The 21685-nt window shown below is 39.6% G+C and overlaps 1 protein-coding gene across 2 annotated transcripts in view; it reads right to left on the reverse strand.

Annotated features, from left to right (window-relative positions):
* Window positions 1-9671: 9671 nt before the first annotated feature.
* The window catches only part of PAG1 (phosphoprotein membrane anchor with glycosphingolipid microdomains 1), a 102553-nt gene continuing 90539 nt past the window's right edge, over window positions 9672-21685 (reverse strand). For both annotated transcript variants that reach the window (XM_066332794.1, XM_066332801.1), the window contains 4 exons: window positions 21464-21560; window positions 18347-18927; window positions 13886-13945; window positions 9672-11801 (listed from right to left, as the gene is read on the reverse strand). In XM_066332794.1, the coding sequence (XP_066188891.1) occupies window positions 11451-11801; window positions 13886-13945; window positions 18347-18927; window positions 21464-21560 (1089 nt within the window). In that variant the 3' untranslated portion in view covers window positions 9672-11450. The remainder of the gene's footprint in view (window positions 11802-13885; window positions 13946-18346; window positions 18928-21463; window positions 21561-21685) is intronic.

Raw genomic sequence — 21685 nt, forward strand, 5'->3', positions numbered from 1 at the left:
GGTTTTCAAAATAGGTGACACAAACCTTTTGTATAATAGAAATGGTCCATCAGTTCAAATAGAGATTGCTACCAGATCTTATTTTTATTTCATCTTGTGGCAAACTGAAATCCCTAATAATAATGATTCTCATTATTATTATCTTACATTATCCTAATAATCCTTAATTACATTAACTGATAATGGGATTTACATGCCATTTCAGTCACATCTGTAGATATGCAGATCTTGACTACTTTGGTCAATAAAGCTCTTAAGCAGGAGCTGTTTCAGAAGAATCTATTGTAGCTCTAATATGCTTTCTAGCACCACGACACATACAGGACCCCTGTTTTCTGCCTGAACTGACAGTTCTCTGTTCTTGCCTATCAGTCCTTCCACAAAGGCTGCACTGAAATTCCAGTCGTGTGAGTTACACGAAAGGTCAATCTCATTTATGTTATAGCCAACTGAGAAGAAGTAGTGTTAAAGTATCTTGCCAGCTCTAGTGCTAGGAAGATCATGTCACTGCAGTTTTGGGCTTTTGAAACAAATCCGTCTGACACATTTTCTACGAAGCAATGTCAAGCCACTCTTCAGCTCCAATGCTTTCTAGTTCAACATAATGCTCTGCTCCATGAACACAGGATGAACTGTGAGTCTTTGAGTGTTACCCAATTAAAAGTAAATTGTCAGCCACACTTCACAGGGACTAATTCCATTTTAAACACCAGGTGTCACTGCAGTATACTCCTTATTCCACACCGAGCTCCCATTAGGTTAAAGCTTTACTTTTAAGTGATGTCAAAACTCATGGAGGACAAAGATGCTTGTACTTTCTGTTCCCAAGTGTGTGCATGCAGCTATATGATTAGCCAGAACCTGGGCAAATCGTTCAATATTTCAACCAGCCATATTTATAGTTCCGTGTGGTTGGCCTCAAACCTGAAGCTAACCATAGTAACAGAGCTATTTTATGGGTGATAGCAACTGTTCACAATGAAGACTAATAAAAAAATGAAATCCGTGAAACAGTTATCTTGATAATAATGCTGCATGCATTTTTTTTCAGAACAGCCCGTGATGGATAATATTCAGCAGTTAATTAAAAAAAAAATTATATCCAATTGCATATTTTGCAGCTTCTTGGTACATGAACAAATGTTCAATAAAAAGCAATCTTATTTTACACTTATTAGATCCTGAATGGTTTTGCACATTAAATATTCCTTATTTTTACAAATTCTCTATTGGTTTTTTACAATTTTACAAAATATAAAATTTTACAAAATTTTACAAATGTTATTCTCTATTTGAATTTTACAAATTCTCTATTTAATACCTTTTGAGTATTAAAATATACTTACCCAGATTAAACATTAAAAAGCCATCACTTTGACAGTGAATAGATACTAATTGTCTGTCTCTCTAATTTTTCAGCCTTCCAGCTTGGTGTAACTAATCCCTGTCTGCACTGTGAATTTTCCAGGAATTTGTTCACCAGTTACAACTTTATACTAGGTGGGTAAGGCTGCTCTTTTCCATCTGTAATTAAAGATAATGAGGAGGAAGGTGCAAGTCATGGAGAGTGCAAGCCCCAAAAGGTTAGGTACCATTTTAGCCTTGTGCTCTAGTGTACAAAGGAGCCTTGTTCCAGTGACATGCTTAAAAGATGACATTTCTTTGTGTTAAGACTTACATGCAGAATCTGTGTTACATATGCAGCACGGGTCCTAAGTCACCTGCCTCTGAAGTGCTTTGGGATGCTTTTAAAAGTATTTCTACAGAAATGAGTCTTGCTACTGACAGAGCTGTGCAGCAAAATGGATGGGGAACATTATCTAGAGAGCATCTATAACAAAGGAAAAGGAATCAAATGCCACGACAATTTCAGAGGATAATCCATAGGGCTGGTAATTGCAACTTTAAAAATGCTGAGGGCTGCACAACTTTGAAAGGCTCAAACCAATATTCTTACCTGCATTAAAGAGCATTCATGGCAGTCCCTGCTTAAGTCAGAGAAAACTTAAAATTGGTGCTGTTGTGTGCATGCTTGAATCTTGACAGGACTGTGCCTTTGGGAGAAGTAAGGTGCTATATATCACAAAGAAGTCTTAGTAGTTCTTGTCAGATAATTAAATCAGCACAAAATTCCCAGAACAAACAGAATTCTATAAAATAATGCAGGATGAAGTGATTGCAAGGACTGAATAATATGTTTGTTAAGAAAACAACAAAAAGAGGCAGAGGTAAAAACCAGCCAACCACTAAAACAAAAGACAGTTCATTTATTGTGGTTTATTCTGTCTGCCTATTGAATTTATAAATAGATTTTAATCCAATGAATTTTGCTAGGATTTTTGAATTAAATTCATTGCAATATAACATGTTTCCCATTTGACATCATTTACATGGATTGCCAATAAATTCAAGAGTTACTTGCAAATATAATGACCAGAGAAAATGGCAGAGCCTCTTTTAAATACTTTCAGAGAATACAGTACAGAATCATATGATTTTTTTCTGCATATAAACAAGTAAATATTAGGATACTACTGTACATAAATAAAACCTTCCTTTTTTATTATTGACCTATGTTCGTACTTTTAGATACTGCTTCATATGTTCATGTTGCATTTCCCCCCAGAAATATTTACATAAAACTTGTCTACATTTACAGTAAATAACCATAATTGCCTACTGTGCTTTCAGCAGCCAAAAGCTAAATTGGCTATAGAAACATCTGATGAAGATTCTTGGAACAAAGGTATGACTAAATGACATTAACTTGTGTATACTATTACAAAATATTGAGAGGAATTTAATGGCATTTGTTAATTTACAAAATACAATTGAGTGTTGGATCTGAACTGCTCTAACAGTAGGATAAGCCCTGCAATTATCATTGAACTACAATTTATGGAACATATATTCTGCAAAACTACAGTATTTCAGTGTTTGCAGTGGTGTTCATAAAAGTATTTCGATTTCAAACAGGTAGCAAGGCAAATAACCCTTCAAGTAGCAAACAAGCCTTAGCTAATGCCATCTCAGAAGTCTGCATGCATTGACTCCAGGTGTGTATGGCAGAGTCACTGAATCACTGAGCTGCTCTCACCGCCTATAAAGCTGAACTTGGCAGTATATTCAACTACATCCACTCCAAGATAGTCAGGACAGTTCTAAGCCTCTCTTTTCACAAGCTCATACTGTTCTGAGGATGCTTTGCAGTTCTGTGTCAGCGATCAGAGACTCAAATAGTTGTCAAGAAAACGCTCTTTGTTACTAGAACACTATGTAAGAGAACTTTGCTCAGAGATATTCTAGTAACACCTATTTTTTCCATTATAAAACAATGGATAAAATAAACACAAGTGTCTGTATTTACAAATTCTTATCCACTATGTTCTTAGTATGCAGTGTTCCATATGTAAAGCAATTTTATGCTGAAGCTCATATAGCACCCAATTTTAAGTGGCTCTTACTGAGGCATGATTTTAATAATTAGCTATTATACATAATTACCCATATAAATGACTATTTTTTGTTCTTCTTATGGAAGTCATATCAATTCACTAATATAAAAGAAAGAAAATACATTTCACTGAAAATGCAAATAAAAGTACCTATTACTAAACCAAACTTCTAAACTCTTAGGGCCCAATCCCGCAGCCTTGGCTCATGCAAAGAATTCTATTTAAATAAAGTAATCCAGCTAGAATTGGGATTTTTGTTTGTTTGGGTTTTGTTCTTGTTTTTTGCTAAAAACCCCTTATGATGCAAGTCCAGCTCTACACATGGTACTTACTTTAGTGCATTTACATTTGTCCATGTTGAGTTTCTAATAGAACAAAAACATGTATTTAGAATTTATTAATTTCAGTTCTGTTGATACGGAGGCTTGATAAAAGATAGTCCAACTGCATCATGGTTGGGTGGTGATGACTTGCTTCCACCTCTCTGTTTATAGGGAATACTGAGAAGAATAAATAATGTTATCCATCTCTTGTGAGACTCTCAGCAACTCATCCCTTTACTGTAATCTTTTCTAGTTTAAAAATCTTTTGAAACAGGTTGTCTGTGAGATGGGGGAAGTGCAAATGAAACTTTGCTATTGTTATTTTACCTCCTTCTTGCTAGCTGCTGCAGTGGGCTGTACCTGTTTTACCCTGACAGTGAATGCTCTTTTGTGGGTCTGAAGGTGGGCCTTAGCACACTTTCATCTAGAAGGACCAGTCAGACTGATGAGAAGCAGCTCACATCCCCTTTCTTAAGTTAAAGGGGTTGGGACTGTGAAGCAAAGGGCCATTCCTATGTAGTCATCACCACAGAGATGAGATTGAGATTGAGATTGAGATTGAGATTGAGATTGAGATGAGAGATGAGATGAGATGAGATGAGATGAGATGAGATGAGATGAGATGAGATGAGATGAGATGAGATGAGATGAGATAGGCCCTGCTGGAAATCATGAAGGTGGTACACCCCAGTGGCTCATTTCAAAGACCTGTCTGCTGGTAGGATGTTCTGAGGAGACTTGGTTATGTGACCTTTGTCAGTCTCAGGTACAAAGAGAAAATTCCAGTATCCTCAGACAGGTGAGAAAGCACGTTCCTGTGCACTTACATGTCTCTTTAATAATACATTTCAACATTGTGACAATTCACATCTTATATGTGTCTTTAAATGTCATGTGAGTGCTTGCAAGCTACAGAATTTCTGGCCTTGAAAGAAAGACCTCCACAAATGTCCTCCAGACAGGATGTGATTACCTCAAAACATCTCATTCAAGGCCAGGCTCCTAAATCTCACAGCCACATTGGAAAGGTCTCATTCAGAAGTGTTAATGTGATGCAGTTTCTGTGCCCTCTGTACAACTGTCGTATTTCACTAAGGACAAAAGAGACATGCAGATGGTGACAGCTGAATATAGTGGGGAAGAGCAGTTCCATAAATAAAAGGGTAGTCCAAATCCCACGTATGCTGAAAGTTAAAATATGAGTTAAAACTGTTCTCTTTTTAGACATTAGGAATTGAAAACATCAGTACTGCCTCTTCTTTTTTTTTTTTTTAGTAATAAGATTTGTAAGGTTTAAGTCCCCCTCCCCAGTATAACAAGATTAGAAGGACAAGGGTTGGTTATATTGTTGTGTAGTGAACAGTAGGCATTCTGAAATCTCAAATGAAACATTTTGAAGTCAAGTGATACTTACATACCTTATAAATAATCTAAGCCGACTGTTGCATTATCATAAACTATAAGAAATAACATGGGTGCTTTCTAAACTGAAAAAAAAAAATCATATTTTCTGTACAAACAGAAAAAAAGAAAAAAAATTAACATGCTAGTTAAAATTAGCCAATGAATTTACAGAGACAAAACCCTTGTCAGACTGTTCTGTTATAATAATAAACGAACACCACAAATGAAAGCCAATATTTAGGAATGTGCATGGCAAGAGAACATCACATACAGTAGTCAAGTGGCTATGCAATAACAGTGAGCACCTTTACCTTTACAGAAACATCCATATTTTTAGGCACTTTGCTATCATACTTGTAGTGACTGTCCTTCTGGCCAGTTTAAAACTGAAGGCCTCCAGAAACAAAACCTTGCAGGTTGTAAAATCAGAACTGTACGATTTATATTGTCCATAGACTGGGCACAGACCAATGGGTATGTAATGCAAAGATAATCTGTGCATTTCTATGGAAATTGGGGGGCCAGAGCTAAAATATATTTACATTGTGTAGACATTCCTGGTGACCTTTAGATTGTATGTAAACTAAGTTTAATAAATTAATCAATGGGAACCTTGTATTACAAACAATTGTCATCTTTCTGCTGTTCAGGAGAATAGAACAGTGCCTACTGTATGTGATGTCCTAATGCACTCCTGGAAAATCACCACATAGGCAATTAATTTATTTAATACATTTTGTAAGCCTGCGATACTTTATGCTGACCAATCAAGGGGGTTCTCTCTCTCCTTGAAGAAAGGGAACCCTGTATTTTTAGCTCTGTGATGTTCCATTAGCAGCATTTATCTTTTACATAGTCCTGAACACATGTTGCTTGCCAGCAAGGGATATATATTATATATATATTTTCTTTCCTGAGGCTGAGATCTGCTCTGGCAGTGACTTCAGCCACCACCATCCCAAAGAGATGCTACAAATCAACTTCAGCACCAGGGTATGAAATCATATTAACAGTAATTATGTTCCCTGCACCTAGGAAGAGACCTGCCTTTGAAAGTCTTCAGCACACCACCAAAGGAGCATCTGTCAGGCTAAGCATCTTTCTGCATTCTTCAGTTCTGCAGCAGACTATCACACCAAATTCCTTGTGAGGCACATAAAAGCCTTATTCAGGCATACTCCAACCTCAAAAAATAAAACTCATCAGAAATAACTGGTTATTTGCCTAAGAGCAGAACTCCCTCACTGGAGTGTGGTCCAAATTAAAATGTTGCAGAAACAGATTTCTTGCAGTCACATGGCAAACAAATGTATATGCACAATAGGAGACAGAAAAGAAGTCCTTGAGCTGGGCTATGATGTTTCCAGTCCGACAGTGCACAGAGGAGAGTCATGTCTCTAGCTGCTTCCAAGCCAAGTCTCCTGGCCTGAATGGCTGCTTCTGAACACCCATGTCCCAGCCTGTCACACGTGGTGACTCCACTCTGCTGTGGTGAGATGAGCAAGAGACAGGGCAGCACTGTCAGCTTTTGTAGTCAAGAGCAGCACAGTTAATGACACTAAGCTCTGGGATGCAGACAATACCAGAGAGAGCACTCTGTGTCACAGCTTTACACATCAGCTTTCAGAAAGCACATGCAAACCATTTATCCAGCATCTTATAAAAGCACCATTGAAAGGTTGAACAGAGAGCACCGTGTATACGGAATTGTGTTCAAAACAGCGGACAGGAGCTGTTCAGGGAGCCATGGAGAAGCATGCAGCCCAGAAGCATCCCTGCAGGATGGATTCCTTGAAGGCACGATAGATGAGGGCCTGGAGAACAAGGCAGCTGATCATCAGCCAGTTGAAACTATGGGGATGACCCAACTCTGGGTTACTCATGAATATGGATCCCCACACCTGCTTATCCCTCACTCCATGGATCCTGCTACATGTAAGCAAGCCTGCAATTTATAGTAATAGAAAGACTGAAGCAACAAATTGTTCACAGTTGACATGAACACTACCTCCCTGAATGCTCACTATAGTAAAACCCAGGTTCTTCAAAAGAAGACTGCTAATTCTTATTGCAAAGCTTAGTCATCATAGCTACATTACTGGGCTTTTTAGTGGATGTTTATGAGTGACTATTGCTATTGTAGGGCTAACTGAGGTCCAGTATATTAAATATGTCTCTATAAAGTGTTTCCAACTTAGGATGAGTAAATGTTGGGATTGTCCCTTTGTACTTTTGAGTTAAACACATACAGCATGGAAAAGAGTATGGAAGTACTAGCTACTTTGTAGAAAAGGCACTATAACTGATCTAACTGTGGTAATTAGGTACATGCCTGTGCTACAGGTATCTGCAAAGAATTTATTTCTCTCTGTGACTGAGAAAGTTATTCTACACTCATAGTAGAAAAGGATGACTGGTTCACATATTGGATTAGCTGGTTTAGGTATGTGGTTTAGGTATGTGGTAAGAACAACTCTCATGAGAGACACAGATTCATGGAAGAGATGTCTGAACTGCATTTCCCATTTTCTACCAGTTCCCAGAGGGAAATCAAAAAGATCTCTTCACTAGTGCAGTTATAGACACAGCTTCTCTTGGCCTTACTGTGGCAATTTGATGTGAGATCCTATTGTACAGTTGTGCCAAAAAAGGAGGCAAAGAAATAAGACTGTGAAGCTTCCTCAGAAAACATCACCAGGTAACAAATATTTCATTTTGGATGTTGACATTTTACTTAGGGATATGATGAAAAACTAAAAAGAGCAGTAAAGAGACAAGTAGAAGAGACTCCCTTTTCTTTACAGTCAGATTAATCTCTTTGGGGAATACTGCTGGAAAAATCTTTCTATCAAATATATTAATGAAAAGGAAGTACTGACAACAGCCATAAAGGAACAGGTATTACATCTGGGAAGAGGGAACTAAATCAGAACCTTGATTCTTTGTCAAGTAATGTAATAACTCACCATCCTTGGACTGAATTCTAAAGCATTTTCCTTTAGCATTAGACTACAATAATGGATACTGCAGGGGAGTTACGGACTCTTCTGTACATCCTTGGTCAGGAGGGTAATTCTTTTTTGCAGCTCTTAAGAGTCCAGTGTGTCTGGGTCTCAAGGCTGAGGGCAGGTACACATCCCAAAATCAGGAATCCAAAAAGTGAACTGCTTCTCCATGAGACTGAGGTCTGATGGACCATTAAAAAGTTGTTACCAGACTGAAAGTAATTTAAACAGGAAGGAATGTGCCACTGACACTGGACTGCAGACATGGTACCAGCTCCCAGTGCTAGCTGTATGAGACAAGTTAAAAACAGAAACCAAAGAAAGAAGAAAGGAGAAGGAAAAAAATCTTTCACTGTGAAAAAGGGAAGTCTAGGAGCTCTCATGAGCCATTGCCAGAACAGAGGAAAGAAAGGATGGAAGGACTTGTGTCCCTTCCTACAAAGCAACATTTCTGACCTGGATATGAAAGAAAACAGAATGACTGGACAGTCCTCCACCATCCTTTGACCTGCTGGTCTCAATGGGGGTATTTCTAGAGTGATATTTGCTTTTCTTCTTTTGCACCTTAAAATTTTACAATCAAGAATTCAGTGCTATTCTTTGCTATCAAGTGACATTATCTCAAGATACCTTTGAATTGGTCTTGAAATTGAATTTAGTGAATCTGGCAAACCTCGTGTTCCTACTGATTCTCCAAAAGCAGTCATCCATGCAAAGGGATAACTACATCTTGAGATGTATTTGGGAATTTCAGGAGTTGAGGTATGCCTGCTGCTAAGCTGCCGGAGTCAGATTGAGGACTACATATATAAACTGGTACCCCTGAGCAAGGAACAGACAGCAAACACATAGTTAAAGACTAAGGAAATTCTCTAGACTTGGCACAACAAATCTTCTGAAACATGGTGCATCTTATCTTTGGCCTTAAACAGTGTGAAGTAGAAGAAGAGAATGTTCAAAGGTGAACTTCTTGAATTCACATTTAAGGAAACAAAAACTTTCATATAAGAAAAAAACTCCAGAAAGCAAAACCACAGTCATCCTAAAAAAGTACTGAAATGGAAACAAAGGGTTTGCTGCAGCTGTGAAAACATGGCAGCATGGTTAAGACCAGGATGGATGTAGAGTGGAGTGGAGACTGCTTCTCCTCCAAGGAAAGTGTCATAGATCAAGCATGCTGCATTGTCACACAAGGCCAGGATGGATCCACGAAGTTTGAACCACCCTGTGGGCAGAGGTTGACTGCACAATTGCACTGCTCCTCAGAGCTGTACTACTTACAGGCAAAGCCTGTAAATCAGCACACTTCTTTCAGTTATGAAGCTATTTCTAATAAATGTGTATAACCAGATCCATGTTTGCTCTTCATAATACCAAGTCATGTTGAGTGCTGACCAAGGATCTGAGTAGGGCTCAGCCTTCAAAACCCAGTACCAATTGAGCTGAAAGTAAATCTGTTTTGTTTACTACAGAATAAGCCAACCTCAGTTTATGTACTGTTTATTTTGAATCAAAAATAAACTGCTCTTCAAGCACATGCCAGATATTATGTATGTGAATGCTTCCAAGCCTGGACTATAACTTATACTTGTGTCCAAATTACAAGTGTATGCTTATATACATGAGGGTATGTGCACATGCATGTCACACAATGCTAGTTCTTTACTGCTGGACTGTTCTTGTACCATTGTACTATTTATTGTATTATTCTTGAAGAAAAAAAGTACCAATCCAGTACCTTCTTATTTCATCCAAGCACTGTACTTTGCTTTTCACAGTAACAGAATAACTCAGCATTTTTGGAAAGCCAGTGGCTTTCAAACTGCTTGTCAGAGGCCCAAGAAGGTTATGGTTGCCCTCCTGCTCCTTTTACTAGAAGAACAAGGAGGACCAGTGGCTATGTGTGACTAAATTCCACTGCCTCTTTTGCGTCTTTTGCCTCTTTTTTCCCCTTTGGCAGCGTTCTTTTACATAGACTCCATGATTTTAGCTTAAAAACAGCAAGGCATGTTCCACAGCCCTGCTCAAGGAGACAGAAAAAGCCAACAAAACAACCCCAAAGCAATTTTCATTTATCTACTTTTGAAATAGAAAAAAAAATTAAAAACAAAACCAAATAAAGCCCAAATAAAAAATGGGAACCCTCCTGTTACAAACCCCAGTAAGCTAATTTACAAAAACTTTGAAGATGAAAAATATGTTGTAAAAAATAAAAATATTATCCACTCAACACAGTACATAATTTTTTCCTATATAAGAAACTAGACAAACATATTAAAATATTTAAGTCTTTAAAAGGGGCAAAATTCTGCAAAAAAATTACCCAACACTACTAAGGTTAGACTACACATTATGCCAATGAATTCATTTGCACAACTTTTTGCAACATGGCAATGGTCTGGGGTGTGTATGTGTAAGTGTTTATGTCCATTTGAGGGAAACAGTGCAAGAATGCTAAGGGTGACCCTTGCCATTTTTAAGGGATATTTCACAAACAATCAAACAAAACCCCTACAAATACCAGTACACATCTCAAATACTTCAAGTCACCTTCTACAGCCCTTGACATAAAAAAAAAAAAAAAAAAAAAAAAAGCCAGCAGATTTAATTCAAGTACATTTGGAGTCCGTCCCTTGTGAACTACTGTTGTTTGCACTTTAGTTGCAGTGAATGTGGACAGAGCTCCCCAAAACACACAGAAGTGAGTTTTGCACTTTAGTTGCAGTGAATGTGGACAGAGCTCCCCAAAACACACAGAAGTGAGTGCATCTTCCCCAGCCCTGCAAAGTAAGTCTGAGTTGAGGTACAGTTATCCATGGTTTGCTCAACATTGAAGATGCCAAAACTTGAATGAAAAATTATGCTTGAAAACACCTTTGAAGAAAATTACATAAAATAATCTCTTAAAATGAGAAGCTAGTTTTGTGTAAAGGTAGTCTTTTTGGTACGTAATCCTATCAGGACGACAAGCATGGCACTCCTTCCTAAATTACATTTGCCTTGGGGCTAATAATAATAAAGAAATAATAAAGAAACCTTTACATTGTCCTGGTCATCTTTCTGACCTGACGTACCCTTTCCCAGGAGCCTTGATCCACCACCCAGAGAAACCAGCAGGCATCACACCCTGGCTGAAACGTACATTGCTTCTTCACAACTTGCGTTCCACACTTAGCTTTGTTCCTCAAAAGGAAAAGCACTTCCCTCTCCGTGTTTCACTTGTCCTTTGAAAATAACAGCGGGGAGATCTGCTGCCAGAGTGGTTAAAGTCTGGTGAATTCCCTGTGGTGCTGCAAGTCCCCTATGCTCTCATAGTCATTCTCTCCTGAAAGAGCAGTGTGGTTTGTATTAGGCACGGACAAGGTCCTGTCTTCTTCTTGGCTCACGGACTGGATAGCTTCATAGTCCGGCTCCAGCTCCCCGTTTGGTCTGTCCGCTGACTGAGGCACAGTGGTAGAATTTAGGCTGTTTTCAAAGTCCTTCACACTTGCATAGAGGCCACTGCAGATAGACGGGGACCTCTGAGATGCAATCTCTTGGATGCAGGTGTAAGGAGAATCCAGTGCCTTGATGGCCTGTCCTGGCTTACTCACCGATGAGTACATGGCTGAGATCTGGGAAAAGGAGACATCTGCTGAGTATGAAGCATGGCATAAAGCTTGTACTAGTCTGTACCCTTGTACTACAAGGACGTTGGTTATTTAGGAAAAGACAGAATTTTTTGATAAAAGGATACGATTTTTTTCCTTGAAAAAAAAAGATTATTTTTTACAAATACTTCCTTTTCTCACATGCATTTATAAATCAATTCTCTTTAAAAAAAAAAAAAAAGAGTACTTTATAAAATAATTTTATAAATGTAAAACTTCTTTGAATATAAAATCCTGGTGAGAAAATTAGAACTGGGCAAAAGGGAATGGCTTTGTGAGCAGGAGCTCTTGCAAATTTTACTATAGTCCTGGAGTCAATTTAGACTCAATAGGGAGGGAGAGAGCCATCAAACGGAGGATCAGATTGAACTGCTGTAATGTAGAAGGATGCTGCCTGACCCTTAGGGCTTTAAAGATTATTATTGTTACAATTTTTAATGGTATTGGCTACTTTTCTGCTTTTAGAGACACTGCAATAGAAGAATAGTTAATTGTTTTTATAGGCAGGCCTAAATAGGCACCAACACAAGTGAAGACAACATTAAAAATCTGTAGATAAATTACTCACACCAGATAATAGCAATTAGTGCCAATACTGATATGCAAGGTCTGCTCTATTGACTGTACTCTGCCCACAAAGAAGAGCTGCTCCTCAGCACTGAGTGTGCAAACTTCAGACTGGAGACTGAAACCTCTCAGCTGGAAACAGCAGAAAGGGAGCCAGCGTTTCATTCCGAACTAAAAATTCCCTTTGCTGAGGTGGTACACTTCAACAAGTGCATGAAAGTGGCCCTTCACAAAAAGGTGAGGAGAAGCCCACATCCACACATGTCCCTCTGCTCAGGGATTACCTGGGCTGATGCCAAGCACAGAAATCAGTCTTAATTCCCTCTCCCAGGCCAAATGGATACTAGCCCTTGCACAAGACAGATGGGGGAAATTCCCTGCACAGCCTCTCTGGTACCCAGTATCACAATGCAGCATAGCTCTTCTATTGCATTTAAAGTCTTTCCCAAGCATGCAAGGCCACTCTTGGTTTGTATCAATCCAGTTAAAAGAGTAGATTGGCATGAAAATGTCCATTACCATTAGGCAACACAGACTGAAGCAGACGAACAAGACCACTTCTGATAATTCTGCGACGGGTTTTGTTTGTTTTTTGTTTGTTGGTTTGGTTTTTTTGTTGTGTTTGGTTTTTTTAATTATTATTTTTTGGGGGCTGGTTGGTTGGGGTTTTTTTTTTTTGGTTTGGTGTTTTTTGGGGCTGGTTGGTTTTGGTTTATTTGTTTGTTTTAGAGGGACATCGACTTGGAGATGTCAATACTTCTTACTTTTTTACTGATTTCAGCTAACCAAACAAAAAACGGCTTTTCTGCTCATCTATACTTCAACTCTTCTCAGTATTAGATTACATTAACCCAGTTCAAGATCAGGTTATTCATTAATGTCTGAGAATGCTTCTCCCAGCAGAAGGCATTAGCTCACTTAGCTCATTGCCAAGTTTGTGTTTACTTTTATGTCCAGAGAACACATTTATAAATGGCATGGGTGTACTGGAGATGATCACAAACAGCCTTATTTATGTTTCACTTTTCTCTTTGTTTAACTCTTCTCCATTTATCTGACCAACAGACATTTTAAAGAACAGTTTATGTTCCAGTGCTTTTATTGTGCTTCAGTTTACTTCCCAGAGCCCCAAACGCTTCGCATGGGGAAGGTGGAGCATATGTTTCAAAAGGCTGCTGGTTATTCTTCTTGGGAAGGTCTTGTCGTCCAAATCAAGAAATTACGCTAACAATCAACTCATTGTGGCCACCTGTTATTTTCTTACATCATTTTTAACCTATAGGCCTGATACAGCCTATATGGTAGAATACTTCTGATTTTAGGAACATGGCAATAGAAACTCAGTGCAGAGAATCTTGGGGCTTCATTGTCCCTTCACATAAGTTTCACCTTAAATTCTGCTTAATCACGCAGAGCTTATGCTAATTTCTGCCTAAAAATTGGTCTCTAGTTAGTTACTGAATTTCACGCAAGAAACCTACCTCATCTTCTGTAAGAGATGGATCTTCCTCTCGAGACTTGTAAGACACTGAACTAAGCCTCTGTAAAAAAGGAAGAAAGAAAAAAAATAAAAGGCTCATTACCCATCAACAGTGTGAAATCTGTAACAAAACCCTCCCATTATAATCAATACATTATATTTTATAGTCATTTGCTCTCAAGTTCCATTATACATAGCTAATATCCCCACTATTCAGAGTACTTCTCTGGAGATAACAGCTCTGAGGTTAGTAAAGCTTTTTAATGCATCTGCTCTTGAGGAGGGTAAAAATAATACAATGGTTAAAACAAACTCTGCACCACTGTATCCCTGCCTTTACACTTCTTATGAAGTATCTGCAGAGGTTTCTGAACAATTAGAAGTCAGCTGTTGGGATACACCAGCTGCCCTTTCACAGGATTTTCAGATACGCTTTTAGACGACAAAAGAACAATACTCAGCTGACACCTTCTGGACGATTGTTATCCTTCATTCTGTAGATCCTGGACGGGAGAGCTGTGTCCTTCACCCCTGGAATGCAGTCCCTGTGCAAAGGTGCTCAGCAGACTGGCCTCACAACCACTCAGACCTGCTGCAACCCACCCTGAGCTGGGGCCAGGTCACACAGCAGCAGTGGGGTGCCTCCCTCCTGGGGCAGGAAGGCTTTGCTGGATTCCTGCTCCACAGTGATGCAGAGGGAGCCTTCCAGCACTGTAAAAGGCAGTACTTTGGACTTTCACACAACCTCTCCAACTAAAATACTTCTTAACACTTCCAAGCCAACATGGAGGACCAGAGCTATTTTCAGCAGTCAGTAAAATACCACTTCCAGGCACACAGAATTTTTCTTTTTTTTTTTTTTTTTTTTTTTTAATTTTTATTTCCCTCAGAGGTTTATTGTGATAGATTCTTTCCTCCTTCCATTTTCTTATTTTTACTTCTGCTAAATACCAAACTTCAGGTTCCTGGGCACTTCTGACAGACCCTGGCCCAAAGGACACTAAATGTCTGCCTGTTGCTCCTGAAGAGCTTCCCTCACACTAACTCCCTCACTTCTTTCTCACAGACTGGAGAATAGTGCTCTTTAACCTGTGGTTTGTTTACTTAAAAAAAAAAATTAAAAAAGGCAAAGAAAGAATAAGGAAAAGTTCAAATATATTTTGTCTTTGTATTAGATCTGCTTCACTACAGCAACTTAGTTTAGTCTTTCCTATCTGCAACACTATTTTTTGTGCTCAGGTGTAAGCTACTAATTTCATCCTCAGACATTAAAACAAGCATGTGCTCATAAAATTCTTCAGTGATTTTTCTGTCATCATTGTGTCTATAAGCACCATGTGTCAGGATCCCTTTTACAGTTTTCACTCAAGTATTAATAAATACCCCAGAGTGTTTTCCATCCTGGACCATTCCCCTGGATATAGCATTCTTTCTTTTAAATATGAAGCTTGTGACACATCAATTTTGGAGGATATTGTTATGGTGGAAACTCAAAAAAATCCCACTTGGCCCTAAACATTTTGTACCTAGCAACATTTTAAACTATTCTGAAACCTCAAGAGTAGCAACATAAACAACATGTGTCCTTATTTGCCTTCCACTTTCCTTTCATTCCTCGACAGCACTTGATTTTTTGCTTTTTGGCTCAGCTGCTGCTCCTGACTTGAGCACAAGAACAAGAAGAACATTCTTCTCTGGTGCATTTGTAAGAGATGCTTTGCCCATTCTCAGGCTGTGCAAGGCTGAAATCAGATGGCAGCAGCCAGATGGACACACAGAGAGCATTTCTACTGGTGCTCACTCTGGAAAGACCTGGGTGAAAAAGGAGATCCATACTTCCTTTTTAAATAAAAGAAAGAACTAAAGAAATCTATTCTGCTTTTCCAGTATTGTTAGAAGAACTATGCTCAAGGTTTTGCAGGTGACAGTGGCCTGTAAGAGGCTTTGTGCTATTAAAAATGTCTTTCTTCACCAAGTCTTTCCAAAGGATTTGGCTGGGCCACAGCCAAAAATCAGTGTAGGTAAACTTTTGCTCATTATTTGTTTAAGAGCACACCTGGCTCTTAAAAGGATGCTTTGTTGTTTTCATGCTGTTATATACAGGATATATATTTGATCTCTGGCTTGGTCCACTCATATTGGTGCACTTCAGGGGCTGGCATGGGCTGGGGATCACCCTGGCTGCCCTCTTTTAGATGGTGAGACTGAAACAGCTTGGACACAGTCTGTTCTCTCTGCTGGTAGGTTACACAGGTGCCTTGGTTACACAGGTGCCTCCCTGCCTGTCCCTTCTTTGTGCCCTCATTGTAGTGAGGGAGACTTGCATGATGTACACACAACCTCTTCATCAGGGCCGGGGCAGAAGGTTGAAGAGTTTGGGATACAGATGTCATGCAAAAAAGCAGCTAAACAGACTCATAGAAGAGGAAGCAAAACCAGAAACACCTATGGGGTCTAACTAAAGGAGTTATCAATTTAACATTCATTTCCATGAACATCTTGGTTTCAGTTGCCACACTGAATAAAAACAGGCATTGCTCTGCATTGCTCGAAGCAGAAAAATAAAGGAAAAAATTATCATCATCACAACAGAAAAACGATCCCACGGCCACCTCCCCCCACAATGCCAACAATAATGACATTTATATATTCCATCAATTACCATCTCCAGCTCTGCTGCAGCTGTAGCTCTCAAGGACAGGACAGGCACACACCTCGATGCATAATGCATGTACCCAGCAGCGAGCACGGGAACGATCTGATGCTGCCCAAGATTTAACTCGGGGTGCCTTCAGCTCTGAATAAATTTTAATTAGACAAACACCTTTTTTCTGGCACTTAGGGGACTGCATGTGTCATCTCTTGATTAATCCTTCAAAACCTGAACCATTTTAATCAATTCCCACTCCTTGCAGTTACTGACACTGCATACACGGTGTGCTGGGGAGCTACAGAGCAGCAAAGGCTTTTCCTTTGCATTGGTGCCTGGGAAATACAATTACTTTTTGCTAGTCTTTTCACACCTGGTAGGAAAAATGTCACTGTTATGCAAAGCTGTTTATCTAAAAGTTTAATTAGAAATTACTTATGGCTGCAATGTGGGAGGGGGGAATGTTGCTGAATTATTGTCGACAATCACATCTTAATTTTTTACTTAATGAGCTCATTATTTGTAAAAATGTGCACTGAACAGTCTAGCGAAATAATTTTTATACTGCAAGGAGTCTTCAGTTTATTCATTTGGACTCTACTGTGCTTCACAAGTTACATGGTTAGTTATTTATTTAACAAGATAATTCTTCTGCCTTCTTCCTGGATTACTGAAATTCTTCAAATAAGAGAACAGCCAGAAACAAGTAACAATACTTCAGCTCTTCTGTGATTTTTCACATAAATGTTTACATTAAAAAGTCACATTGCATCTTAAAAATTGTTTTGAAATTTTCATCAGTACCTACCTAATATTATTTGATGACTTGAACACCAAAAATCTGCTAAACCTACAGTTCATTCATTCACAATTAATAAGAAGACGGCTAAACATCCTGAAAAATGCAAACTCAACAGTTTATGAAAAGTCTCTGCTATGATCTGAAAGCATCCTTAAAATTACTTCTGATAAAAAACTACAAGTGGGAAAATAAACTGTTGAAAACGTCATAATTCTTTTCAATTATTGACTGTTGAAAATGTCATAATGTTTTTCAAGGGATTCACCACAACTCATTCTTAGGGAGGAAGCATAAGCTGCTGAGAAAACTTAACTTTGGCTGTGATTTCAGCACTTAGAAATTCCTTACACCCTGTTTTTATGTGATATACAGAATTCGACAAATATAAAAGTGTACAGCTGCAATCTCGCTCTCTTTCTATCCCTCTCTCCTACAGCAAAAGACAAAGTGAGTCACTTCGAGCAGATGCCCAACTCTTGCACAGCTAAGTCAAGGTGGCCCAATGAAAGAGACACATCTAAAGTAAGGATATCCACCAAGGATGCCCCCCTCTCCTTTTTGTAAGTTGCAGTTTCATTAGAAAAAATAGAAGAAGGGACTTCAGAACAAGATATACATGCTGACAGAGATACTGGATGTCCTTTGTAATAGTTTCCACAAGTATAATACCATCAAACAAAGGAGCAAGTCCTCCTATGCAATTCCTAGATAATATTTGGGAAAAGCCTTATGTAGCACATAGCTGCAACAATCAAAAATACAGGTGGCAACAGAATGAGCATATGCCTCTAATGCAAAGATTGTACAATACATCATCATATTTCCATTTACAGTCTTGCTTTATCTCTTTATCTTGAGTGGGTTTTTTTCCTGTTTTTGTTTGGTTGGTTTTTTTTTTTTGGTTTTGGTTTTGGGTATTTTTTGCTACTGAAAAATAAAATCCTCTCTCACCCATATGTTCTCTGTCATTATTTGGCTGTTTGACGAGGACAAATATTTGCAGTATTTACCTTTTCTGGTTTACTCGCTCCCTCTGTCACTTCTTCTTCCACTTCTTTTTCTTGTACATTCTCATTTTCATCAAGCAGTTTCATGGGTACTGGAGGGGGAAGCTCGTCCTCTACATCTGGTATGTTGTCAAGAGGACTTTCTGAATTTGCACTTTGGCGACTCTTCTTATTTCTGTCAACAGATGCATATTCTGCTGACTCAATTCTGCACTCAGGAATCTGATTCTGACCTTGAGAAACTGTCAGTGATTTGCTGTTAGAGTTCCCTTCCATGCTGACTACTGCTCCAACATCTTTAATTTCCTTCACAGTTTCATACAAGCAGTCTTCAACTATGTTCTCCTGAGAGGAGCTGTCTTTCAAGACTTCATAAGGCCCTTCCATTCCAGGACCTTGATCATTTTCTGCATTTCTAGATGAGATGATAGTTTCCATGGGGTTGTTAGGGGGAATACTGGGCAGTTCCCGGCTCTGGTGACATTTTATAGACTTTCCAAGACTATCTTGTTGATCTAGTAGATCAGATGTCTGTACTTCTTCATAAGGCTGGATACAGGCAGCTGTACTGTCCTCAGAAAGAACTAAAGAAAATTACAGAGAAGTATTACAAACAAAGGCATAACTAGAAGGTATGATTTGGTACTCGTTACATCACTTTGTTTTTGTGACATGCTGGAAAGGATAAATTATACTAATGCCTGGAAATGCCTAGTGATTAGCATGCTTTTTGCTTATCAAAAGGTTGCAGTTACAGACATTTCTGCAAAAATATCTTTCTCACGACTTCTAAAATAGTCTATACACCCCCAAATCACATTATATGGCAACAGCATTCACTGTCAGAACAGGGGGTGGGAGGTTAGCTGTGCATAGATATTCAGCTGCCTTGTACTCAGTTTCACTGAATGATTACAGAGTGCTCAGTAGTCTCAGATGGGAAACAGGTGGGAGGCCTCAAACCAAGCGCCTTAAAAAAAAATCCTCGTTAGATTTTCCTCTTTGCATTTCCCCATTCTTTGGAACCAAAAGGAAGTATTCCTTCTTCCTCCCTACCACCCCTCAGTTTGTTTAACATGCTGGCCAAATTCTCATTGGAATTGCACTTTGCTCAGCCCTCCCTGCACACTGCAGCAGAAGCTCCTCACTGAAGGCTGAGCCATACATCTCTTAGTCTCGCAGCACATAATGTAGGTTGACAACCTACTAACAAGTTGGCCATATGCACAAGAGAGAAGACTAGACTTCAGAAGGTAGTGTTAGGCAGAACATGTTGTTTTAGGTGCCAGAAGTGGGCCACATGTCATTGTCACTACAGGGTATTAGGGACTGAGATGTATGGGGCTTCTCATCTTACGCCACATGTGACATTTTTGTGTGTGTTCATGGGCATATACAAGCATGTTTCAAGTATGGTGGGTAAGTTAACCTCACATTATTTCTTTAAAAAATCACTTCTGAACAGCTTTACTTTTCTGAGTACAGTTCCTAAGGCACTCTCTCAACAAAAACAACCCATTCTTCTGTGTCCTTCAGTGTGTTTCACATGGTGACAGAAGTGTTGCCAAAAGAATCAATGCCCTTGATTTGGTGGTTGCCATGGACATTGCTTTCTCTTGTGTTCAGGGCATGCAGACACAGTCAGCACCTGCAGGAAGCCATACCCTGACTGGTAAAACTCAGGACAGAACTGGAGGTGTAAGATGGTAATCACTGAATGGGAGATGGGAGTTTTGCCTTTCTGCTCCTTGATTCAAGGGATTGCTGTGCTGAACACCCTTACAGAACCCAGAAAGCACACACCCCATTCAGGCTGGAGGGGATAATCAAAACCAATGAGACCTCAAGCTTCTGTGCTTCTGTGTTTTTGGGCGGTAGCACAGAAGGGGTTGGTGTAGCTGAAGGGTTGGCATAGATAAGACAATGCTGGCAGGTTGGGTAAAGGAAAAAAACAGAGCATTTGATGGTTCTGCTTCCATAGCCCTGCCCCTGCTCAAAAAGCTAGCAGAAACAGTAATAAAAAGAACAATTAACAAAAGTGCATGAAGTATAAGTAAGAAATTAAACACAGGGGTTCCTGTTATTCAGAAGGGCTATTATGCAGAGTGTAAGCTGAGTATAATATCAGACAGTCTGAAAACTGTCTGCTGGTTGATAGCAGCAGCTCTGACAGCTGCACATGTGGTGACTCATGGCAGAGAGAAATACTTCCATTCTGCAGGGCTTTGCTCTGCACATCAAGTCCCTCAGGGAACCACACACCTACATATACAACAAGCTAATGGATGGGAACAGCAATTAACTGCAAAAACAAAGTTTAAAAATTACTTTGGATACTTGTCTCTAAAGAGTAAAGTCTGAACAGCTTAGCCTCTGGTTGCAGGAGATGAGGAGAGAGCTGTAAGTTGGAGTGCAGCCTCTGGTGTTGGTGTTAGTGTGAAGACAACAGTTGGCTCCCAGTGGCTCTGAGCTGAGAATGAGTTTATTTTTAGGTGCAGCTGAGTAAAATATTTTCCAGTAATACTTCAGGGTGAATCATTTTGAGTGTTCAGCAAAGTAAAGATTAAGAAAAAACAGGAAGCCTACTTATGTTGCCTGTTTTCTAAAATATAAAAATATAAGTGACAGCACAGGACTGTGATCTAAAGCTGTAATCCCTGGAGGAGGACCTGAAGTACTTCCACAGCTTCCTGGAGCACTTTTGAAACTCTAAGGTGCAACTTCATGTTCTGGTTTTATCCCAGTTCCATAGCTTACCAAGATGAGAGAAGGTCCCATTCTCTGCCTGATGACCTGGTCAATCTGCAGGTTTGGTGACCCAGACCTGGCGGCCCAGGAGAGGATGTCAGCACCTCCCAGTGTTGGCTGGTGTGGAGGACTGGGAGCAGGGGTGTAGGGCTGTGCTGGCATGGTTTAACCGGGTTATAAGTTCTGTGTGATCTGGTGTCAGACCTGCAGAACTGCACAGGGTGCTCAGACAGATGGCTTGCCTGTGTGCTTGGAAAGCTGATGGCCAGAAAGCTGAAACCTGAGGGATGGCCAGGGTGCAGCTGAGGCGGGAGCTGTGAGTGCAGGCGGCCCCGCTGGCACATCCCACCCACGGGGGATGCCACTACTCACCTTCACCGTTGCTGAGTGCTCCGTTCTGTTCACTGTTTGGGGGAGGCTCCGTAGCTGAACTTGTGATGGAATGGCTGAAAACCTCCTTCTCGGAAGGCTGCAACACAAATCAGTTACTGTTGGATCAGAATAAATGTTCACGTGAATACACACGCAATGAATTTCATTCTCATCTCCAGAGCTCTCACCCACAGGTATTATTGGCCGGAGAGCCAGACCATG

Source organism: Sylvia atricapilla, chromosome 1 (genome assembly GCF_009819655.1).
Source record: "Sylvia atricapilla isolate bSylAtr1 chromosome 1, bSylAtr1.pri, whole genome shotgun sequence".
Classification (NCBI taxonomy): domain Eukaryota; kingdom Metazoa; phylum Chordata; class Aves; order Passeriformes; family Sylviidae; genus Sylvia; species Sylvia atricapilla.